Raw genomic sequence first — 23,517 nt, forward strand, 5'->3', positions numbered from 1 at the left:
TTCTTATATATTTTTCCTAGAGCTTTGATAGCACTTGTCCCACCAACTTTTAACAGTTCAGCTGTTATGTCTATTTCCTACAACTTTCCCATTTTTAACTACTTCACTGCTCTTTCTATTTCTTCTCCGGATGGTGGTTCAGTGCTGCTATCCATTCTGCCTTGCAAGCTTCCCTGTTCATTTAGTATGTCTAGATGGGGTTCAGCACTTTGTCCAAATGTTCCTTCCCTGCTTTCAGGCCCTCTTCAGGAATTGTTCTCAGTTCACCAATAGCCTTTCTTACAACTTGCATAGTTGGCCTAATGGTATTTTCCATAGAACATAGCCTTTTTGTACATTGTTTTCATAGCTTGTTTTCCTGACACCTCCTCTAATTGTTCAGCCTCTTCTCTTCAGAACTTTTGCTTGTCCAATCTGTCATTTCTTCACTGCTTTGCATAACACTTTTATTTCTTCCACTTTCCCAGCAGTCTTGGCTTTTTTGCTGTAATGCCAAGAAGACGAAGTGTGTGCATCTCGGAAAAGGGACAAGCGATAAAGTGTTGAAATGCAGCAGTAGAGAAGCTATAGAACAAGTAAAATGTTACATGTACCTAGGAAGCTTGATCATTGTTGATGGTTCCATCAAGAATGAAGTTAAAAGGAGATTTGCTTTAGCTACAAGTGCTACATAGATATTGATGAAATTACGGACTGATAAACGTGTTATATTTGGTACCAACATGAAAATTTATCAGACTAGTGTACTAACAGTATTACTCTTAGGTCTGGAAGCAGCTGCTTTAAATGAAACAGACATTAGAAAGCTAGAAGCAGTAGAAGTTGGCAGGTGGAAATAAAGAAGACAAAGTAGGATGTGAAGTCAGGGTATGGTATTGGCTGTAATTGAAAAGATTACAGTGGTGGGGACACTATAGACGACAGAGGATAGGATGCCAAAGAAAATAATGCAACGCAACCAAGATCAGCCAAACCTAGAGGCCGACCACCGATGAGATGGCAGAACATCACACACATTGGCAAGATCAAGCTGTGTTTAATGGAGAAACAAGCCACAGACAGGACTGAAGTTCCCGGTGTTTGTAAAGATGCTTTGGGATGAGAATTATATATAAATTGGTCATTTCACCTCCTCTCTTAACCAGGATGGTTTTTTAATCAAAGTAGCCTTTTTTCATGATTGCAGAATTGCACTTTTTTGAGCAGCTAATAAAACATTATTAAACAACTCTCAATTATAAGGAACATTTTTGTTTATTGCAGTGTGGTTGTAGCCATGTCAGTCCCAGGATATCAGAGACACAAGGTGCGTGAGGTAATATCTTTTATTGGACTAACTTCTGTTGGTGAGAGAGACAAGCTTTTGGGCTGACACAGAGCTCTTCTTCAGGCCTGGGAAAGATACTCAGAATATCACAGCTAAATATAAGGTTGCTTACAGGCTTAGTGGATCATAGATTGTTGTAACGAGATACAAATCTAGTGCCTTTACTGAGTCCATGATTTTTAGTGTCTAACAAAGAAGTGAATTTAATGTCCCAGACTTGTCTTTTGAAGGTGTTGTACAGGCTTCCTTTGAGGATGAGGACTAAGAGGTCAGATATGAAGGGAGCACTTTGTGAAAAATGTTCGCTCAGGGGTGAATTGGTGTTTTTGTCTTTTATCATTTTCCTGTGTGAATTCATTCGAGAGAGAAGTGATTGTCTCGTTATACCCACACAGTTGTTATTGGGGCCTCCAGTTCACTGGATGGAAGTACATTTTTCTTTCCACTCAGCTTTGTTGAGATAATTGGACCTACAGATTCACCCCAAATTGTGAGCTCAACTGTAAAAGTACATGAAAGTTTGAAAGCATCACAATAATCTACAATTAATGTTGATGAGAAAAGTTGCAAAAGGGAGACAGAAAGACTAAATTAGTACAAGCAAAAAGGTCTACTGAGGGTGACCAGATATCCCGATTTTATAGGGACAGTCCCGATATTTGGGGCTTTGTCTTATATAGGCGCCTGTTGCCCTCCACCCCATCCCGATTTTTCACACTTGCTATCTGGTCACCCTACCTGATATAATTCAAGGACCGTGTCATAGTTGGGTGGCTAAAGACAGAGTACCAGTCTGCTGGAGGGAGGAAGGCATGAACAGCTGCTAGGTGGACTTGTAATGAGGTGATCAAGATTTCAGGGTTCTTTAGAGACAGGAGGTAATCTAAAACGATAGGGGATGCTTGAAGAGACTGGGTGAGACTGATTGTGCTGCACCCAGGCAGAGAAGTGTTTTCATTTAGCCAAATAACAGGTTCTGGTCGATTCTTTTCTACTGTGTAAGTATAGCCTGGACAGGGGATAAACAAGAGCGCTCTACTTCCGATGGCCATCCAAACACCAGCCCATGAGGTGGAGAGAACCTGGGTTGAGGTATTTGGCCCTGCTCCTGTCCTGCATCTGGAGTTCTGAGAAGGGGTGGATTTTGATTGGAGTGTGGGCTGACACTGACAAAACTGTCTGGGATTATGGCTCCTCTGGAACAATACAGGGGAAGTTTTCTGTTCGTTTCTGATGCAAAGAGGTTCCATAGAGGTGTGCCCCACTGTGTGAAAATGTCTGTAAGAACATGTATTTCCCACTCGTGGTCCACTGAGAAGCACCTGCTGAGGTTGTCTGCTAAGGAGTTGTGAACTTGCAGGAGGTATGCCATCTGGATTGTGATGTTGGGCCTGATGCACCAGTTCCGAAGCCTGACTGCCTCTAGACACAGTGGGAGAGATCTTGCTTCTCCCTGTTTGTTTATGTAGACGACGGTGATGATACTGTCTGACATCACCTGGAGGTGGAGGGTGCGAATGAATGGGAGGAAGGCCTTCCATGCAAGGGTGAGCGCCCACAGCTCCAGCATGTTGATATATAGTCTGGCCTCCTGTGGGATCCATATGCCCTGAGCAGTGTGACTGTTCAGGTGGGTACCCCACCCCAGAAGGGATGCATTCATGTACAATGGTGACAGTGGCAGTGGATAAGGGAATTCCCAGTCGTACCTTATCTGGGTTTGATCACCAAACGAAGGTGGAGGTGATCCTGGTAGGAATGGTCACATTGGAGTTGATGTGGTTTGTTGGGCGAGTGGACTGAATTGAGCCAGGCCTGCAGGCAATGTAGATGAAGCATGGCAAAGGGTGTGCCATATGACTTAGAAGCAATAGGCATATTTACACTGTAGTCCTTGGTCTGCAGGAAATCAAAGAATTAGGTTGTGCATAGTTTGAAACCTAAGAGGAAGGTTCTTGCAGAAACAGAGTCCCGATAAAGTTTATTGTCCTCGTGGGGGATAAAACAGACTTTTCTCTGTTTGTACGAACCCCCACAGCTGCAAGACTTTGAACAAGGAATTGAATAGCCGACCAGCCCTCCTGTCAGTGTGACCTACCAGGAGCCATTTGTCAAGATATGGAAAGACTATGTAGCCCTGATAGCTCATCTAGGCCACTGCCTCAGAGAAAACTTTAGTTTTAGAAAACTTTAGTCTGAGTTATCAGCAGCTATCAAATCCCCCCTCATTCTTCTCTTCTGCGGGCTAAAGGTTGATTAGGACACCTGAAGCCAATCAGGGCTGGCTGAAACTAGTTAAAAGCCTCCCAGTCAGTCAGGTGGGTGTGCATTTCAGGAGCTGTGGGAGGAAGTTGCGCTGTTGGAGAGGCTGAGTAGTACACACCGTATCAGGCACAAGGAAGGAGGCCTTGAGGTAAGGGTGAAGTGGAGCTTGAGGAAGTGGGGGCTGCTGTGGGGGAAGTAGCCCAGGGAATTGTACATGTCATGTTTCTGAAAGGTCCGCTACCATAGCTGATACTGTTAGGGTTCCTAGGCTGGAGCCTGGAGTAGAGGGTGGGCCGGGCTCCCCCCCCGCCTTGCCCCCTGATTAATCACTGAGACTGGGAGACAACAGAGACTGTGCAAGGAAGGATAACTTCTCCTCACCTCCCTCGCTGGCTTATGATGAAAATGGCTCAGTAAACTGTGACCCTTGTCTCTAGAGAGAGAAGGGTTACGTGGAGGGTCACAGTGAGCCTCTGAGGCTAGCAAAATTCGCCAGGAAACGCGGGACCCACGGAGGCAAGGACAGAGCTTTGTCACAACTGGTGCCAGGAGTGGGAATTCGTTCACAGAGTGGCGGAAGAAAAAGGTTTAAAAAAAAAAAGTGCACTGGGGTTTTGGATTTTTTTGTTTTGTTTTGGTTTGTTTGTTTGCTTTGTACCACAATGGAGGAGGTGGTAAGAGCTCTGGTACAAGCCACGGCAGCCCAACAGGAGGCCATCCGGGTTCAGGCAATGGCACAACAGGAGTCTATGTGGCTACAGCAGGAAACCAATCAATTACTGATGAGCCAGGCGACCCAAGATCGTGCCCTCTTGAGAGAGGTGGTGGACCAGCTGAAGATCCTCACCACCCAGGCCCGGGGGTCCGACAGGACGCGAGCCCTGAGGGCCACGGGTTGTCTGCCAAAGATGACGTAAGGAGATGACGTAGAGGCATATCTCCTCTCATTCGAAAGGACTGCTCAGCGTGAGGCGTGGCCCCAGGAGCAGTGGGTCAGCATTCTCGTCTCTTTTTTGTGTGGAGAGGCCCAGAAGGCCGACTTTGACTTGCCTGCCACGGATGCCACTGACAATACCCGTCTGAAGGCAGAGATCCTAGCATGATCAGGGGTAACGGCAGCAGTAAAGGCCCAGAGGTTCCATGAGTGGAAATACCAGGAGAACAAACCCTGAGGTCCCAGCTATTCAACCTCATACACCTCGCATGGAAGTGTTTACAGCCCGAGGCGTGCACGCCAGAGGAGATTTTGGAGACCCTGGTCATAGACCATTACATGCGGGGACTGCCGCCAGATCTCCGCAAATGGGTAGGCCAGAACGATCCATCCACATACGAGACGATCACACTGGTAGAAAGATGGATGACAGCCAGGGAACTGACCCGACTACTCAAGGAAGGCCCCTTTTGAAGCAAGCACCCGACCCCAACCCTCGAAGGTTGGGCAGCCAAACCCCCAGGGAGTCCTAGGTGGAAGAAGTGGGGAGCGAAAACCAGCGGGGACCCCAGAAGGAAGGGATTGGCCTGAGTGGGGGGAACCCCAGGACTAAACCCCCTAACCCCCAGGATAAGGGAGTGATTAAAAGCAATTATAGATGTTATGCATGTGGGGAGTGGGGACACATAGCAGCACAGTGTCCCAGCACCGAGGAGCCTATGCAATGTAATTTGGGGGATTGGGAGGTCCCATGCTCCCTTATCCACCTCGCGGGGGTCGCATTAGCCCCGCATAATTACACCAGGCCAGTGAGGATAAATGGAGCTGAGACTACCGCGCTTGTGGACTCTGGGAGTGCTATCACCCTCATATCGGGTAAGCTGGTAAAAAGTAGTCAGCTGCTACAAGCCAAACACGCAGCAATGACGTGCATGCATGGGACCATGAGCCATTACCCCACCATCACAGTGGAGACAGAGGTTCAGGGAAACCCCATTGAGGTGACCGTGGGCGTAGTTCCTAAACTCCCATATCCTGTAGTCATTGGGAGGGACTATCCAGGGTTTGATAATATACTCCCCCCCGGAGACTAGGAGGGAGGTGGGGACGCTGAGGACAGCGACTCGTCACTGCGGGAATGTCAACCCCCGATGTTCGCTGAGATTTCTCAGGATCTGTTCTCGGCCCCCCGAAAGACCCAGAAGACAAAAAAAGAGAGGAAGGCCGTGAAGGCCTTGGGAACCCGGATCCTGACCCAGGGCCAGAAGACCTCCCTAGTAGGCTGATGGACGCAAGCAGCCAACAGAGAAACTTGCACCACAGAAGGTGAGCCAGAGGCTGCCCCCAGCCATGACGGCGGCAAACTGTTGGAAGAAGCCAAAGCCGGCCCCTGGGAGCTTGGGCAGGTTAGTCCTAGGAGAAAGACTTTTGGGCGGGACCCAGGGGAGGACCCCAGATATGATAACGCCAGGAAAGAGGTGGCCGAAATCAATGGGATACCTGTGGATGGGAAGGTCCGGGGTCCCGGACCTTACTTTATAGTGAAGAAAGATCTCCTGTACCACGTGGTGCAAATGCAGGAGCAAGAGATACAACAACTTCTGGTGCCACAAAAACATCAAAAACCCATATTGAGTCTCGCCCACAGTCACCTGTTTGGAGGACACCTAGGGGTAGAGAAAACCCAGGCACGGATCCTGCGGAGGTTCTTCTCGCCAAGAGTACATGAAGATGTCCGGCGACACTGCACCTCTTGTCCAGAGTGTCAGTTACATAGCCCTCGCCGGCACTTGCGGGCTCCTTTGATACCTCTTCCAATAATAGAGGTTCCTTTCGAACGGATAGCCATGGATCTGGTAGAGCCCCTAGAGAAGACAGCTCGGGGCCACAAACTTGTGCTTGTTGTACTGGACTATGCAACCCGGTACCCGGAAGCTGTTCCCCTGCGCAACACAGCTTCCAAGACAATAGCTAAGGAGCTAGTACAGATCTTTGCCTGGGTTGGGCTACCCAAGGAGATATTGACTGATCAAGGGACACCTTTCGTGTCCAAGTTGATGAAAGATCTCTGTTCATTGCTCCATGTACAAGCCCTATGGACCTCTGTACCACCCGCAAACAGATGGCCTTGTGGAAAGGTTCAATAGGACCCTCAAGGCCATGATCAGGGAAGGGGTGAGCCGGGATGGGAAAGATTGGGATACCTTATTGCCTTACTTCATATACGCCATCCAGGAGGTTCCGCAAGCCTCCACGGGTTTCTCTCCATTCAAACTACTATATGGGCGCCACCCTCGGGGCATATTGGATATAGCCAGAGAAGCCTGGGAAGAGGAGCCAAATCCCGGAAGGAACACAGTTGAGCATGTACTGCAGATGAGAGATCGGATAGCCTGAGTTACGCCCATTGTACGGGAACACTTGGAGAGAGCACAGGAGACCCAAAGAACCCATTATAACCACCAAGCGAAGCTTCGACGGTTCCAACCAGGGGATCAGGTGATGGTACTGGTGCCCACAGCAGAAAGTAAACTGTTGGCCCTGTGGCAAGGACCCTACGAAGTAACCGAAGCCGTGGGAGAGGTGAACTATAAGGTGCAGCAGCCAGGCCGTCAGAAATTGGAGCAAATTTACCACATCAATCTTCTAAAACCTTGGCACGATTCAGAGGCATGCTTAGTCATGCAGGAGACACTTCCCCAGGATGATAACTTACACGAGCAAGTGAGATCATCCAACTTGACGCCAATCCAAAAGATCGAGGCAGCTGACATGTCTCTTTCAAAGACGGCCTCCTCCTTTTGCTTTAAAGATGGCGCTGACATTTGAGAAATCCTAGACAAATTGGAGGATTGGGCCAAAAGAAATCTGATGAGGTTCAACAAGGACAAGTGCAGAGTCCTGCACTTAGGATGGAAGAATCCAATGCACAGCTACAGACTAGGGACCGAATGGCTAGGCAGCAGTTCTGCTGAGAAGGACCTAGGGGTGACAGTGGACGAGAAGCTGGATATGAGTCAACAGTGTGCCCTTGTTGCCAAGCAGGCCAATGGCCTTTTGGAGTGTATAAGAAGGGGCAGCAGATCGAGGGACATGATTGTTCCCCTCTATTCGACATTGGTGAGGCCTCATCTGGTGTACTGTGTCCAGTTTTGGGCCCCACACTACAAGAAGGATGTGGAGAAATTGGAGAGAGTCCAGCGAAGGGCAACAAAAGTGATTAGGGGTCTGAAACACATGACTTATGAGGAGAGGCTGAGGGAACTGGGATTGTTTAGTCTGAGGAAGAGAAGAATGAGGGGGAATTTGATAGCTGCTTTCAACTACCTGAAAGGTGGATTCAAAGAGGATGGATCTAGACTATTCTCAGTGATAGCAGATGACAGGACAAGGAGTAATGGTCTCAAGTTGCAGTGGGGGAGGTTTAGATTGGATATTAGGAAAAACGTTTTCACTAGGAGGGTGGTGAAACACTGGAATGCATTACCTAGGGAGGTGGTGGAATCCTCTTCCTTAGAAGTTTTTAAGGTCAGGCTTGACAAAGCCCTGGCTGGGATGATTTAGTGGGGATTGGTCCTGCTCTGGGCAGGGGGTTGGACTAGATGACCTCCAGAGGTCCCTTCCAACTCTGTTATTCTATGATTCTATGACATGATTAATCGCAACCGAGATGTGTTCTCTACAAAACCAGGGCTGACGACTAAAACCTAGCACCATATTCACACAATCCCCGGAGCCAAGGTAACATTGAGACCCTACTGAATTCCAGCAGCCAAAAAAGAAGAAACCAAGGCCAAAGTAAAGAAAATGTTAGAATTAGGGGTTATTGAAGAATCTTACAGTCAGTGGTCCAGTCCAGTTGTTCTAGTGCCTAAACCTGACGGTACCATGAGACTCTGTAATGACTTTCGCCGACTGAATGAAATATCCCAGTTTGATCCATACCCCCTACCACGCATCGACGAACTGGTTGACCGACTGGGTAGTGCCCGATTCTTGACTACACTGGATCTGACAAAAGGGTACTGGCAGATTCCTCTGACCAAAGAAGCTAAAGAAAAGACAGCATTCTCCACCCCGGATGGGCTATTCCAGTACACCGTCCTCCCTTTTGGGCTACATGGGGGCCACAGCCACATTCCAGCGCCTCATGGATAAGCTGCTGCGCCCCCATACTAGTTATGCAGCTTCATACCTAGATGATGTCATCATCCATATGCCAGACTGGGGAACCCACTTGGAGAAAGTTGAGGCAGTACTGCGCACCTTAAGGCGGGCTGGCCTCACTGCTAATCCCTCTAAATGTGCCATAGGGCCAGCAGAGGCTAGGTACCTGGGATATATTGTGGGAAGGGGCATAATGAAACCCCAAACGAATAAGCTAGAGGCAATTCAAAATTGGCCCCGGCTGACCCGAAAGAAGCAGATCCGTGTGTTCCTAGGCATGGTAGGCTACTACCAACGTTTTATTCCCCACTTCGCCACTAGGGCAAGTTCCCTAACAGACCTGGTGAAGGCCCGAGGTCCAGACATGGTAAAGTGGACCGACGCAGCAGAGGGGGCATTCACAGACCTTTGGACGGCCCTCTGTAATGACCCCGTACTCACAGCCCTGGACTTTAACAGGGAATTTATTTTACAAACAGATGCTTCTGAGGTGGGGTTGGGGGCAGTTCTGTCGCAATTGGTGGGAGAAGAGGAACACCCCATCTTCCACCTAAGCAGAAAGCTTCTCCCAAGAGAACAGAAATACGCAGTAGTCGAAAGAAAATGCCTTGCTGTCAAATGGAGACACTGCATTATTACCTCTTAGGCCGGCGATTTACTCTTGTGACAGATCAGGCACCCCTCCACTGGATGCAGCGGAATAAGGAAAAGAATGCAAGGGTCACCAGGTGGTTCTTATCCCTCCTACCATTCCAGTTCTGCATACGGCACAGGGCTGGATGCCACCATGGCAACGCTGATGGTTTGTCACAAGCATACTGCCTGGCGTCCCAAGTTGCCAAATCTACGGTGTTGAGTAGAGGGGCGGGGATATGTGACGGGGCAAGGCCAGATGGCTACAGAAAAATAGTGGGAGATAGATAAATTAGCTCCAGGCTAAACAAATCCCTGGTACCAGGATAAGTGAAATGGCAGCTGCTCCAAGTCAAGTAAGACACCTGGGGACAATTAAGAACTTTCCAGAAGGCAGGGAGAATGCTAGGTTGATTGGGACACCTGAAGCCAATCAGGGCTGGCTGAAACTAGTTAAAAGCCTCCCATTTAGTCAGGTGGGTGTGCATGTCAGGAGCTGTGGGAGGAAGTTGCACTGTTGGAGAGGCTGAGTAGTACACACCATATCAGGCACAAGGAAGGAGGCCCTGAGGTAAGGGTGAAGTGGAGCTTGAGGAAATGAGGGCTGCTGTGGGGGAAGTAGCCCAGGGAATTGTACATGTCATGTTTCTAAAAGGTCAGCTACCATAGCTGATACTATTCGGGTCCCTGGGCTGGAGCCCAGAGTAGAGGGTGGGCCTGGGCTCCCCGTCCCCTTTTCCGCCTGATTAATCACTGAGACTGGGAGACAACAGAGACTGTGCAAGGAAGGATAACTTCTCCTCACCTCCCTCGCTGGCTTATGATGAAAATGGCTCAGTAGACTGTGACCCTTGTCTTTAGAGAGAGAAGGGTTACGTGGAGGGTCACAGTGAGCCTCTGAGGCTAGTGAAATCCGCCAGGAAACGCAGGACCCACGGAGGCAAGGATAGAGCTTTGTCACAATATATACATACAGAGAGGGTGGAAGTTGCCATACAAACTGTAAGAGGCTAGTTAGTTAAGAGGAGCTATTATCAGCAGGAGAAAAAAACTTGTGTAGTGATAATCAAGATGGCCCATTTAGACAGTTGACAAGAAGGTGTGAGGATACTTAACATGGGGAAACAGAGTCAATACGTGTAATGAGCCAGCCACTTCCAGTCTCTATTCACACCCAAGTTCATGGTATCTAGTTTGCATATGAATTCAAGCTCAGCAGTTGCTGCAAACTAGATACCATGAACTTGGGTGTGAATAGAGACCGGAAGTGGCTGGCTCATTACACATATTGACTCTATTTCCCCATGTTAAATATCCTCACACCTTCTTATCAACTGTCTAAATGGGCCATCTTGATTATCACTACACAAGTTTTTTTCTCCTGCTGATAACAGCTCATCTTAATTAATTAGCCTCTTACAGTTAGTATGGCAACTTCCACCTTCTCTGTATGTATGTATTGTGACAAAGCTCTGTCCTAGCCTCCGCGGGTCCCGCGTTTCCTGGCGGATTTCGCTAGCCTCAGAGGCTATATATATATATATATATCATAGAATCATAGAATATCAGGGTTGGAAGGGACGTCAGGAGGTCATCTAGTCCAACGCCCTACTCAAAGCAGGACCAATCCCCAATTAAATCATCCCAGCCCGGGCTTTGTCAAGCCTGACCTTAAACTTCTAAGAAAGGAGATTCTACCACCTCTCTAGGTAACGCATTCCAGTGTTTCACCACCCTCCTAGTGAAAAAGTTTTTCCTAATATCCAACCTAAACCTCCCCCACTGCAACTTGAGACCATTACTCCTCGTCCTGTCATCTTCTACCACTGAGAATAGTCTAGAACCATCCTCTTTGGAACCATCTCTCAGGTAGTTGAAAGCAGCTATCAAATCCCCCCTCATTCTTCTCTTCTGCAGACTAAACAATCCCAGTTCCCTCAGCCTCTCCTCATAAGTCATGTGTTCCAGACCCCTAATCATTTTTGTTGCCCTTCGCCGGACTCTCTCCAATTTATCCACATCCTTCTTGTAGTGTGGGGCCCAAAACTGGACACAGTATTCCAGATGAGGCCTCAGCAATGTCGAATAGAGGGGAACGATCACGTCCCTCAATCTGCTGTCTATGCCCCTACTTATACATCCCAAAATGCCATTGGCCTTCTTGGCAACAAGGGCACACTGTTGACTCATATCCAGCTTCTCGTCCACTGTCACCCCTAGGTCCTTTTCTGCAGAACTGCTGCCTAGCCATTCGGTCCCTAGTCTGTAGCGGTGCATTGGATCCTTCCGTCCTAAGTGCAGGACCCTGCACTTATCCTTGTTGAACCTCATCAGATTTCTTTTGGCCCAATCCTCCAATTGTCTAGGTCCCTCTGTATCCTAACCCTACCTGCCACCGTATCTACCACTCCTCCTAGTTTAGTATCATCCGCAAATTTGCTGAGAGTGCAATCCACACCATCCTCCAGATCAGTAATGAAGATATTGAACAAAAGCGGCCCCAGGACCGACCCTTGGGGCACTCCACTTGATACCGGCTGCCAACTAGACATGGAGCCATTGATCACTACCCGTTGAGCCCGACAATCTAGCCAACTTTCTACCCACCTTGTAGTGCATTCATCCAGCCCATACTTCTTTAACTTGCTGACAAGAATACTGTGGGAGACCGTGTCAAAAGCTTTGCTAAAGTCAAGAAACAATACATCCACTGCTTTTCCTTCATCCACAGAACCCGTAATCTCATCATAGAAGGCGATTAGATTAGTCAGGCATGACTTTCCCTTGGTGAATCCATGCTGACTGTTCCTGATCACTTTCCTCTCGTGTAAGTGCTTCAGGATTGATTCCTTGAGGACCTGCTCCATGATTTTTCCGGGGACTGAGGTGAGGCTGACTGGCCTGTAGTTCTCAGAATCCTCCTTCTTCCCTTTTTTAAAGATGGGCACTACATTAGCCTTTTTCCAGTCGTCCGGGACTTCCCCCAATTGCCATGAGTTTTAAAGATAATGGCCAATGGCTCTGCAATCACAGCCGCCAACTCCTTTAGCACTCTCGGATGCAATGCAATGCATATATATATATATATATATATATATATATATATATTCTTACTATATGTTCCATTCTATGCATCTGATGAAGTAGGCTGTAGCCCAGGAAAGCTTATGCTCTTATAAATTTGTTAGTCTCTAAGGTGCCACAAGTACTCCTGTTCTTTTTGTAAATAAGGAAGTGTTATTTACTCCTTCTCATAATACAAGAACAAGGGGACACCAAATGAAATTAATAGGTAGCAGGTTTAAAACAAACACAAGAAAGTATTTTTTCACGCAACTCACTGTCAACCTCTGGAACTCCTTGCCAGAAGATGTTGTGAAGGCCAATACTATAACAGGGTTCAAAAGGGAGCTAGATAGATTCATGGAAGATAGGTCCATCAATGGCTATTAGCCAGGATGGGCAGGGATGGTGTCCCTAGCCCCTGTTTGCCAGAAGCCTGGATTGGGTGACAGGGCATGGATCACTTGATGATAACCTGTCTGTTCATTCCCTTTGAGGCACCTGCCATTGGCCACAGTCAGAGAACAGGATACTGGGCTTGATGGACCTTTGGTCTGACCCAGTATGGCTGTTCCTATGTTCTTATGTTCACTATACATATCTAACTATAAAACTGACTAAAAACTAAAATAGTGTTCAAATTATTTACAGTTTGATGATGAAGAAGCTAGCTATTGCTGCACATACTGAAGAGGTTCCATCTCAGGCCATGGGTAGTAGAAAGGAACGGGAAAGGTGATCGGTCTGCACTGTCCCTTATATCCTTGGTTCAGAGCACAAGGAAGGGAAGGCTGCAGGCCTGGACCAGCAGAAACTGCAAACAAAAATCTTCTGGTCTCAGGTGTATGAAGTGTGTGCGCACCCACACTGGAATACTCATAAGGACATCTCTTGAAGAACAAACAAGATTCCTTCTCATTAAGAAGAAAAGGAACACTATCGAAACCAAACTAACACTAACCAGTAACTGCTAAGAACGTGTCTATTTTCAACTATTTACAAAACAATGGATAAACCACAGTGAGCAGAGATGCTCTGAAACTGTGATGAGACAGAACAGGGGTTGCCCCACACTTTATGCCCTTTGTTGGGGGCATGACGACACTTCGGGCACAGGTACGTCCCCCCATGGACATTCCTGCCCAAAGGAATCTGATCTTGAGTGTACTGGGTGCATGTGCACCAGCAGTAGAGTATATAGGGGTAAGTGCTTAAAGAAAAACATCTCTGTTCAGTGGGCTGCTGCTGAAGTCCTGGTGCACAGTGAACGGGCTGGAGACTATTCTAATGCTGTTGAATAAATTGATGGGATAGCTTGCATTTACACACTGCACCCCACGCTGATCATCATATCCAAGAAAGGAACCATCAGAAATCAAAGGGGCTCAAAATGGATGTAGGGAATGACTGGAGGCCTGGAAGAACTCTCATAAGAAGGGATTTTGAAACGATTAGGGTTATTTACCTGACAAAGGAGATGACTAATAGGAGCCATGACTGAAAGACACAAAATAACGACTGGCATAGAGAAGGGTTTCATAGATTTTCAAGGTCAGAGGGGACCACTGTGATACTAGGCTGACCTTCTGCATAACACAGGCCATAGAACTCCCCCAGAATAATTCCTACAACTCATCTTTTAGAAAAGCAGCCAATCTTAATTTAAAAATTGTCAGTAATGGAGAACCCACCACGACCTTTGGTAAATTGGTCCATGGATTAGTTACCCTCACTGTTAAAAATTTATGCCTTATTTCCAGTCTGAATTTGTCTAGCTTCAACTTCCAGTCATTGTATCATCTTAGACCTTTCTCTGCTAGATTGAAGAGCCCATTATTAAACAAATGTCCCCCAGGTAAATACTTATAGACTGTAAGCAAGTCATCCTTTAATCTTTATGTTAAATTAAAGAGATTAAGCTCTTTGCAACTATCACTATAAGGCATGTTTTGTAATCTTTTAAACATTCTTGTAGCTCTTCTCTGAGTGCTCTTCAGTATATCAACACCTTTCTTGAATTGTGGGCACCAGAACTGGACACAGGATTCCAGCAGTGGTCACACCAGTGCCAAATACAGAGGTAAAATAACCTCTCTACTCCTATTCGAGATTTCCCTGTTTATGGATCTAAGGATCACATTAGCTCTTTTGGCCACAGCATCACACTGGGAGGTCATGTTCAGCTGATTATCCACCACAATCCCCAAGCCTCATTCAGAGTCACTGCTTCCCAGGATAGAGTCCGCCTTCCTATAAATATAATGGTCTACATTCTTGTTCCTCGATGTAAACATTTACATTTAGCCATATTAAAATGCATATTGTTTGCTTGTGTCCAGTTTACCAGTAAATCCATATGGTTCTGAGTCAAGGATCTGTCCTCTCCATTATTTACCACTCCCCCAATATTTGTGTCATCTGCAAACTTTATCAGTGATGATTTTTTGTTTCCTCCAAGTCACTGATAATAAAAACGTTAAATAGCCTAAAGACAAGAATCAATCCCTGCTCAATGACAATTCCCCAGTTACATTTTGAGACCTATCAGTTAGCAGTTTTTAATCCATGTAATGTGTGCCATGGTAATTTTATATCATTCTAGTTTTGTAATCAAAACACAGAGAGTTGTCCTCCTGTTCCACCCTCCCATAGTGAAACCTTCTTGCCCTTGAGGTACCCCCTGCCCTTCCCCAAACTGTCAGCCCTGTATGTGAGGGACTCACCTGCTGGCTGCTCGGTGAGTAAGAGGCATCCCGCCTGGAGCTCCCAGGCTCAGACTCGCCTGCTGGAGCCTGAAAAACACAGACAAAACTATGCAGTTACTGCACAGCTGCAGCTCCTGTGCATCTGACCTGGCCCTGGGCCCAGGAGCAGGGGCCATGCAGCAGGGGAGCAGAGCTGGCAACTGGACTGGTGCCAGGAGCAGCCACCACACAGTCGGGGAGCAGAACCAGCACTGGACCCAGGAACAGCTGCCACACAGCAGGAAAGCACAGCCAGCATGGGGAACAAGAGAGCAGCGCTACCCCAAGCTCCATGCCCAGCTGCTGGGGCAAGACTGCCTCCCCTGCCTGAATCAAAGCCCTAAAATAGCCTCTATTCATCCCATAACTCAGTTAGAGGCCTCAGCTCCTCTCCAGCAAATGATAAAGGCCATAGCGCAGACAATTCCTTCTGTCCCAGGGCCCCTTCTGAGTCTCTGCTGCTTGGAGAAGAGGGAGACGACACGTTCCCAACCCCACTCACTGACCAGCAACAAGAAAGCAAAAGATCCAAAGAGATGGGGAAGGGGGAGAGCCTTGAACCTTCCTCACTCTCTCTGTCTTAGGCTTGGTCTGTGCTACGAAATGAGGTAGATACAACTATGGCGCTCAGGAACGTGAAAAATCCTCCTGAGTGATGCAGCGAAACTGACCTAACCCCCAGAGTAGACAGCGCTCAGTCAGCGGGAGAATTCTGCAGTGGTGCCTCTTGGGGAGGAGGAGTACCGACACGGATGGGAGACCCCTCCTGTCAGCAATTGTAGTGTCTACACACAAGTGCTACAGAGAAACCGCTGCACCGTTTTAAGCGTAGACAAGATCTTACGCCCTTATACGGCCCCCACTGCAATTGACTTTTAAACAACTTTGTATTCGTGGATAATCTAGGCACTATACCCAGATGTATAGACACTCTCTTCTTAACCTTGTATTATATAATTTTTTAACATTCGCTTTAATAAATTTTTAAAATCTGAGCATCTTCCAGTCTTCCATGTATTTATCCTCCCAAAACCTCTGTGGGGTAGGAAGGTGCATTATTATCCCCATTTCACGGATGGGAACTGAGGCATAGAGGGCTGGATTCACAAAGCTATTAGCTGCCTAAAGATGCAGATAGCCTAGTGGGATTTACAGCCGTGCCCAAGTGCTTAGCTCACGGAATTCCTGTACACTCCACTAGGCACCTATCTCTGGCTCCAGACAACTAGATACCTTTGCAAACCTGGCCAACTGACTTGCCCAAACTCTGTGGCAAAGCCAGGAATTAAACCCAGGTCTCAAGTGTCATGCTAGCCCCCAAATCAGTTGGCCAGCCTTCTTCTCTGTTTCTCTTCCTATTCTGCCCTTTGGGGCAAACCACGCGGGACATGGCGGTGCAGCTGCAATGGTCTTTTCATCATTGTAGCCTAGGTCCTCAAACAAAGGATTTGTCGTACACAGAGCATAGTAAACCTGAGAGTTCATGTTCCAGCCCCAGTTGTGAAATCGGGGACTTTGTTAAGGCCCGCAGCAGAGCTGTGGGGAACTGGCTGTGCGTGCCTAGAGATAGGACCTGTGCTGCATACTGTCCTAGTGAGCTGGGCTGTCTTCAATGTACAGATGTACAGAAAGGACTCGGGTTTGGACAACGCCAAGTACGTGAATGTGACACCGACACAGGACAAAAGGCTCCATTCTTTGCCACTCCCTGCTGTGACCAAACCACAGACAGACAGGAGCACAAGGGCATGGCCACCCTCCAACCATGCGGTCAGTAACACTTCCAGAGAAATGGCGCTCTGGAGGCACTGTCATGCAAACCCCTCTGATACTGATCACCCTCCCCCAGTGCAGACTGGGGCACGGGGTGCTGCCACTCCCACCCCGTGTCACTGACCCTCCCAGCACAGACAGGGGCACAGGGGCACTCCCACCCCCACCCCATGCCATTGCTACCCCCAGCCCGTGTCACTGACCCCCCAGCACAGACAGGGGCACAGGGGCACTCCCACCCCATGACACTGACCCCCCAGCACAGACAGGGGTACAGGGGCACTCCCACCCCCACCCCATGACACTGACCCCCCAGCACAGACAGGGGCACAGGGGCACTCCCACCCCCACCCCGTGTCACTGACCCCCCAGCACAGACAGGGGCACGGGGGCACTGCAACGCCCCGTGTCACTAACCCCACATCACAGAGTGGGACACAGGGGCAGCTGCCACCCCCACCCCCCATGTCACTGACACACACACCCCAGCACAGACTGGGGCAAGGGGCACTCCCACCCCGTGACACTGACCCCCCAGCACAGACAGGGGGACAGGGGCACTCCCACCCCCACCCCATGACACTGACCCCCCACCCCGTGTCACTGACCCCCCAGCACAGACAGGGGCACAGGGGCACTCCCACCCCATGACACTGACCCCCCAGCACAGATAGGGGCACTCCCACCCCCACCCCATGACACTGACCCCCCAGCACAGACGGGGCACAGGGGCACACCCACCCCCACCCCATGTCACTGACCCCCCAGCACAGACAGGGGGACTCCCACCCCCACCCCATGACACTGACCCCCCAGCACAGACAGGGGGACAGGGGCACTCCCACCCCACCCCCAGTGTCATTGACTCTCCCCCCACCCAGCACAGGCTGGGCTCATTCATTGTGTACTAGTTGTCTGGTGGTGGGGCACGTCAGTGACCCCAGCACTGATCCCTGCTATGGGAATGACAAGCTCACACACACAGCAATGTGGGAGGCCCTCAGGAGTCCAGTGCGACACAACACACATGGCACACGACATTGCTGTATGTTAGGTGGGGTTAGCCCCCGAACAGGCCTTGTGCTACCAGCATCCAGGGGCAGGGCATGCTCACTGATTTAGTAGGACACTGGTGGGCTTTAGTTGATGTGACTGCATGCTACACACAAGATGCTGCAGGACTGCTTGCCTTGGAGTAAAGGTTGGTCTTCAGAACTCCCCCCTGGCCATAGCCAAGGGGAGGGCCCCCCAGACAGGCCTTGCCTGCTGCCTTCCCCCTTCGATTAGCCACCACAAAGGGGTTCTCACTGAAGAGGATTGGTTGGGAGTCGACCATACTCTCTTGCTCTGGCTCCTGTGGCTTTGGCAGCTGGTTCTGGGTTAGGGGGCAGCCCACAGGCTCCGGCATGTGTAGCGGGACCAGCGCTGCCCTTTCTGTGTGCTTGCCAGGTGATGCTGGGTCCTGGGGCGGGCTAGTTACACTGTGGCTCAGGCCTGCGATTGGGTCAGGGTCTGAATTCTGGCTGTCCAGAGCCACTGGCAGAGGCAGCAGAGCGCAGTCACTCTCCATTCCAGGGCTGGCTCGATCACACTGAACGAGCTGAGAGGGAAACAAAAGGGTCAGAAACAGAAAGAAAGAACAGCTAGCTTAAGGGAGAGGAGGCAGCAAACATGGTGCCAGTCACTGCCACCACTGCTCCTAGACACCAGGGACAGGAGAGCTCCCACACACAACGCCCATCCCCACAGCTCCCTGGCTCTGCACTAGGGGAATCACAATGCTGAACAGCCTCACGTGCAATGGAGGTGCGCAAAACTCTCCTGCCTCCTGGCAAGGCCTTACCTATGGGATCCCATGAGCTGCCTCCAAGAGGACAGCTTCTTGCTCTGTCTGCATATACGGGAGTGCACAAAATAAGCACATCCCTGTCACATGCCACTTGGATACTTTCTGTACATACTAAGCCCACACTTCCAGCCAGAGACACACACTGAGCCTGCATACACCCACATACACCTCCAGTTCACACTCCACACGTGCTCCAGAGCATTAAACAGGAAAGGCTCCTGGGAAGAACATGGAAGGAAATAGCCAGGGCACCATCCACCCGCTCATTGTCACTGCACAGGCACAGACTAAAGCCTTCCACCGCACTACAGCGCACACGAAAGCAGCTCACTGTCCCTGTAGGGGCTAACACCACCCACCTCACTACAGCACAATAGGAGAGCAGCTCACTGTCCCTACACTCACTATCTATCATGCACACGAAAGCAGCTCACCATCACCACATTGCCTAATGCCACCCACCTCACTACAATGCACATGAAAGCAGCTCACCATCGTCACACAGGCTAACCACCCACCTCACTACAGTGCACACAAAAGCATCTCACTGTCACCACACAAATTCTTCCCCATCAAAAGGCAGCACAAACATCTCTGGACCCACCATCGTGTCGGCTGTAATGCGGCATTAAAAGGTTGAAGGAAGTCTTGCTCCATCAAGGCCGCAGCTTTCCCCTAGGCTCCATTCACCCTCTCCACAGTGGTTTTACTGGAAGAAGCACTGACCTTTCCTCCTCTAACACTGCAGAGGCCAGACTTTCAGTGGCAGTCTCCTGGTGCGCAGCCAGAGCCCTCTCCAGAGAAGCAGAGACAGTCAGAGCCCAGCACTCCAACCTCCTCCATCCAGAAACAGGCTAAAGAGCTGTGTGACCCTTTCTGCTCCAATCACGTTCTGCGGCCCGAGTCAGGGTGACACTTACAAAAATAGCCCTCCAGGGCGGGGTAGGTGTGTGACTGTAATGGCAGCTGGGAAGCTGAATTTATGCAGAAATTCCTGGCGCTCTCCTGCTCCAACCCCCAGCCTTCCCCATCCCATGCTAAGGCAGCAAAGGGGAGAGTGACGGCTCGTATCAGGTTTCCACAGACACTGAGGTCTGGGTGACACTTATAAAGAGAAAATCATACACCCAACTGTCATAGTGATGCCAGAAAAAACTCTGTGTAGATGAAGTTATAACAGCAAAACAGCCCTTTTGCTGGGATAGCTTATTTCGTTTGGGAAGCTGGTATAAGCTACATGGGCAAAAGAATGCTGTTGTCTGTCTGATCTGCATCTCTATGAGGAGGTTTGCCAGTCTAGCTACAGGCAAACCCTTCCTAGTGTAGCCAACGCCTGCCACACCATGCTCCTCCCTGCTTGTTTCTCTAACACTGGGAGAAACCCAGAAACGCTACCGGAGCAGAGACCCCGGGGTGTGGGAGAGTGTAGATCCCACTAGTCCCACACCAGTCTGTCTTGCTCACATAGGGGGAAGGAGAGCACTGTCCCTCTCAGGCATTGTGGGGAAGGGAAGGCGAATGCAGCTCTGCTGAATCTGGAAAGTGAGAAGTGCACTGACCCGTAGGATGCCTCAGAAACCTCCCTGCTTTGGCTCATCCACACTGCTAGCTCCTGAGCCCCTCCAGCTCTCAGTCTGATCTCCAGGGCTGCTGCAGTGCATTCCGGGGACAGACTCCCAGCTTCCACCTCGTCTCCCTCTCACTGGATTATTTTTACTGGCTAAGCACAGCTCCTATTTTTGGCAACTGAGGATCTGTTAACATTGTACCATTGACCCAGTCTTGTCCCCCAAGAAATGGGCTCCTGTCCAATGCAGTGAGCTGTAGCTCATGAAAGCTTATGCTCAAATAAATTGGTTAGTCTCTAAGCTGCCACAAGTCCTCCTTTTCTTTTTGCTCCTGTCCTAGCATAGGGAGATAGGGAATACATGCCCCCCAGAGCAGATACAGGGCTAATACAGTCATAGTCTGCCCTGGTCCACCACTTTGGCCCAGAACAGGAACCCTAATCCTCTTCTGCTAGCACAGTCAGGCTCTGAAATCTAACAGGCAGAACAAGATCCAATGGTTGGAAGCAGAAGCCAGATAAATTTACACTAGAAATAAAATGCAGATTTTTAACAATGAAGGTATTTAATCATTGGAATAATTTACCTAGGACTATGGTCGATTCGCTATTCCTTGGAGTCTATAAATCAAGGTCTTTCTAAAAGATCTGCTCTGCCTCAACCCAGAGTTATGGGCTTGATGCAGGTGTCACTGGGTGAGGCCAACCTGGATTAACACTGGAGCTTTAGAGGCTACAGCCTGGGGCCTCAGATTTTGAGGGGTCCCTGTGACGAAGTGTGAAAGTTCTTAATGTTTTCTCTGAACATGGTGTGTGCCTCAGTTTCCCCTATGTATTGCTTAAGTATCTGGGTGGTGGAATAAGAGTGTGTGATCATTGCAGAGACCCCTAGAGAGTAGGTGTGAGTACCATCAGCACAGAGAGTAACCTAGCAACTGATAAATAAATGAAATAATAAATAAATGAATAAAGAAAGAATAAATGGACACAAATCAAACGTCAAGAATTATAACATTTAAAAACCAGTCGGAGAACACTTCAATCTCCCTGGTCACTCGATTACAGACCTAAAAGTCGCAATATTACAACAAAAAAACTTCAGAAACAGACTCCAATGAGAGACTGCTGAATTGGAATTAATTTGCAAACTGGACACCGTTAAATTAGGCTTGAATAAAGACTGGGAGTGGATGTATCATTACACAAAGTAAAACTATTTCCCCATGTTTATTTTCCCCCCCTACTGTTCCTCACACGTTCTTGTCAACTGCTGTAAATGACCCATCTTGATTATCACTACAAAAGGTTGTTTGTTTTTTTTCTCCTGCTGATAATAGTTCACCTTAACAGATCAGTCTCGTCATAGTGTGCATGGTAACACCCATTGTTTCATGTTCTCTGTGTATATATCTATCTATCTATCTATATATCTTCCTACTGTATTTTCCACTGCATGCATCCGATGAAGTGGGCTGTAGCCCACGAAAGCTTATGCTCAAATAAATTTGTTAGTCTCTAAGGTGCCACAAGTACCCCTGTTCTTTTTGCAGATACAGACTAACATGGCTGCTACTCTGAAACCTAGCAACTGATAGTCGCAGCCCCATCCTCCTCTGCAAGGTGCTGGGAGCAAAGAGATCAGGTGACCTTTTGCAGGGAAAGGGACAAAGGACAGAGGAAGGGCTACGGGGGTTGGGGGGTGTCAGAGGATGGGCTGGTGGAAACTGGTCAGTTTCCTGTTTTGATACTCGGAGGGGAAGTCCAGGGCACCAGGCCCTGGATCCCCCAAGATGGACTTCGCTGTCCCCGATTTCTGTGGTAACAAGCTCTGTTCTACGCTGTGTTCCTGTCAACTAATAAACCTTCTGTGTTACACGTGGGCTGAGAATCACTGCTGCCTGAAAAGTTGGGGGGCAAGGCCCTTTGGGGGTGTACAAGGCTTCCCCATCCAGGGGGACTCACTGTGGGGAGCTCACAAGGTGAACAGGGGGCTAATTGCTCCGAGGTCAGACCTAGGAAGCGCAGAAGCCAAAAAAGGCTTCTTGCCATGGTGCAAGGGTACCCTGTGGGGAATCACACTGCACCAGAGTCCTGCCTGGCTTCTCTCAAAGCAGTTCCAGAGCATCCAGCCTGGGACCCCCATGACACTCCCCAATATATATATAATTTGTATAGGTGATTAGATAATTAAAGCCATAGCATCACGATGTGTATTACGACCAGTTATGTGCCAAAATCCAAATGGTTTTGTTTGTTTTAACTTTCACTCAGCTCTATAACGGGTCCATCACGCTTAAAAACAGGAACTAAAATAACCAAGGGAATTTAACAAAAGAGTGTTTAGCATTGGGCATGGGTAGTGGTAAAGCACGAAAGATAATGAATATGCAAAAAGGGGTTCCCAAAACAATAACAGCCCTGGGCCCCCTTCACACTTAATCTGGCCCTGGGTGAGAGGGTCACTCGGTGTTATGCAAGAGGTTTCAGTACATGATCATACTGGTCCCTTCTAGTCTTAAAAATCTCAGAATCAATGAATCTATGAAAGAGCCAAGCTCATCGCCCATGAACTCCACTGCACTGGGTACTACACAGACACGACTCAGACAGAGGGACCATAGAATCATAGAATCATAGAATATCAGGGTTGGAAGGGACCCCAGAAGGTTATCTCGTCCAACCCCCTGCTCGAAGCAGGACCAATTCCCAGTTAAATCATCCCAGCCAGGGCTTTGTCAAGACTGACCTTAAAAACCTCTAAGGAAGGAGATTCCACCACCTCCCTAGGTAACGCATTCCAGTGTTTCACCACCCTCTTAGTGAAAAAGTTTTTCCTAATATCCAATCTAAACCTCCCCCACTGCAACTTGAGACCATTACTCCTCGTTCTGTCATCTGCTACCATTGAGAACAGTCTAGAGCTATCCTCTTTGGAACCCCCTTTCAGGTAGTTGAAAGCAGCTATCAAATCCCCCCTCATTCTTCTCTTCTGCAGGCTAAACAATCCCAGCTCCCTCAGCCTCTCCTCATAAGTCATGTGTTCCAGTCCCCTAATCATTTTTGTTGCCCTTCGCTGGACTCTCTCCAATTTATCCACATCCTTCTTGAAGTGTGGGGCCCAAAACTGGACACAGTACTCCAGATGAGGCCTCACCAATGTCGAATAGAGGGGAACGATCACGTCCCTCGATCTGC

At 48.8% G+C, this 23,517-nt stretch overlaps 1 protein-coding gene across 20 annotated transcripts in view; it reads right to left on the reverse strand.

Moving 5' to 3' along the window:
* The window catches only part of SCRIB (scribble planar cell polarity protein), a 237,931-nt gene that overhangs the window by 74,598 nt on the left and 139,816 nt on the right, over nucleotides 1-23,517 (reverse strand). For 16 of the 20 annotated variants that reach the window (XM_084621786.1, XM_084621790.1, XM_084621785.1 and 13 more), the window contains one exon: nucleotides 15,113-15,181. The exons of the other annotated variants lie outside the window; for them this stretch is intronic. In XM_084621786.1, the coding sequence (XP_084477912.1) occupies nucleotides 15,113-15,181 (69 nt within the window). The remainder of the gene's footprint in view (nucleotides 1-15,112; nucleotides 15,182-23,517) is intronic. 20 annotated transcript variants of the gene reach the window in all.

The sequence above is a fragment of the Lepidochelys olivacea genome, assembly GCF_965140295.1.
Source record: "Lepidochelys olivacea isolate rLepOli2 genome assembly, chromosome: 2".
Lineage (NCBI taxonomy): Eukaryota > Metazoa > Chordata > Testudines > Cheloniidae > Lepidochelys > Lepidochelys olivacea.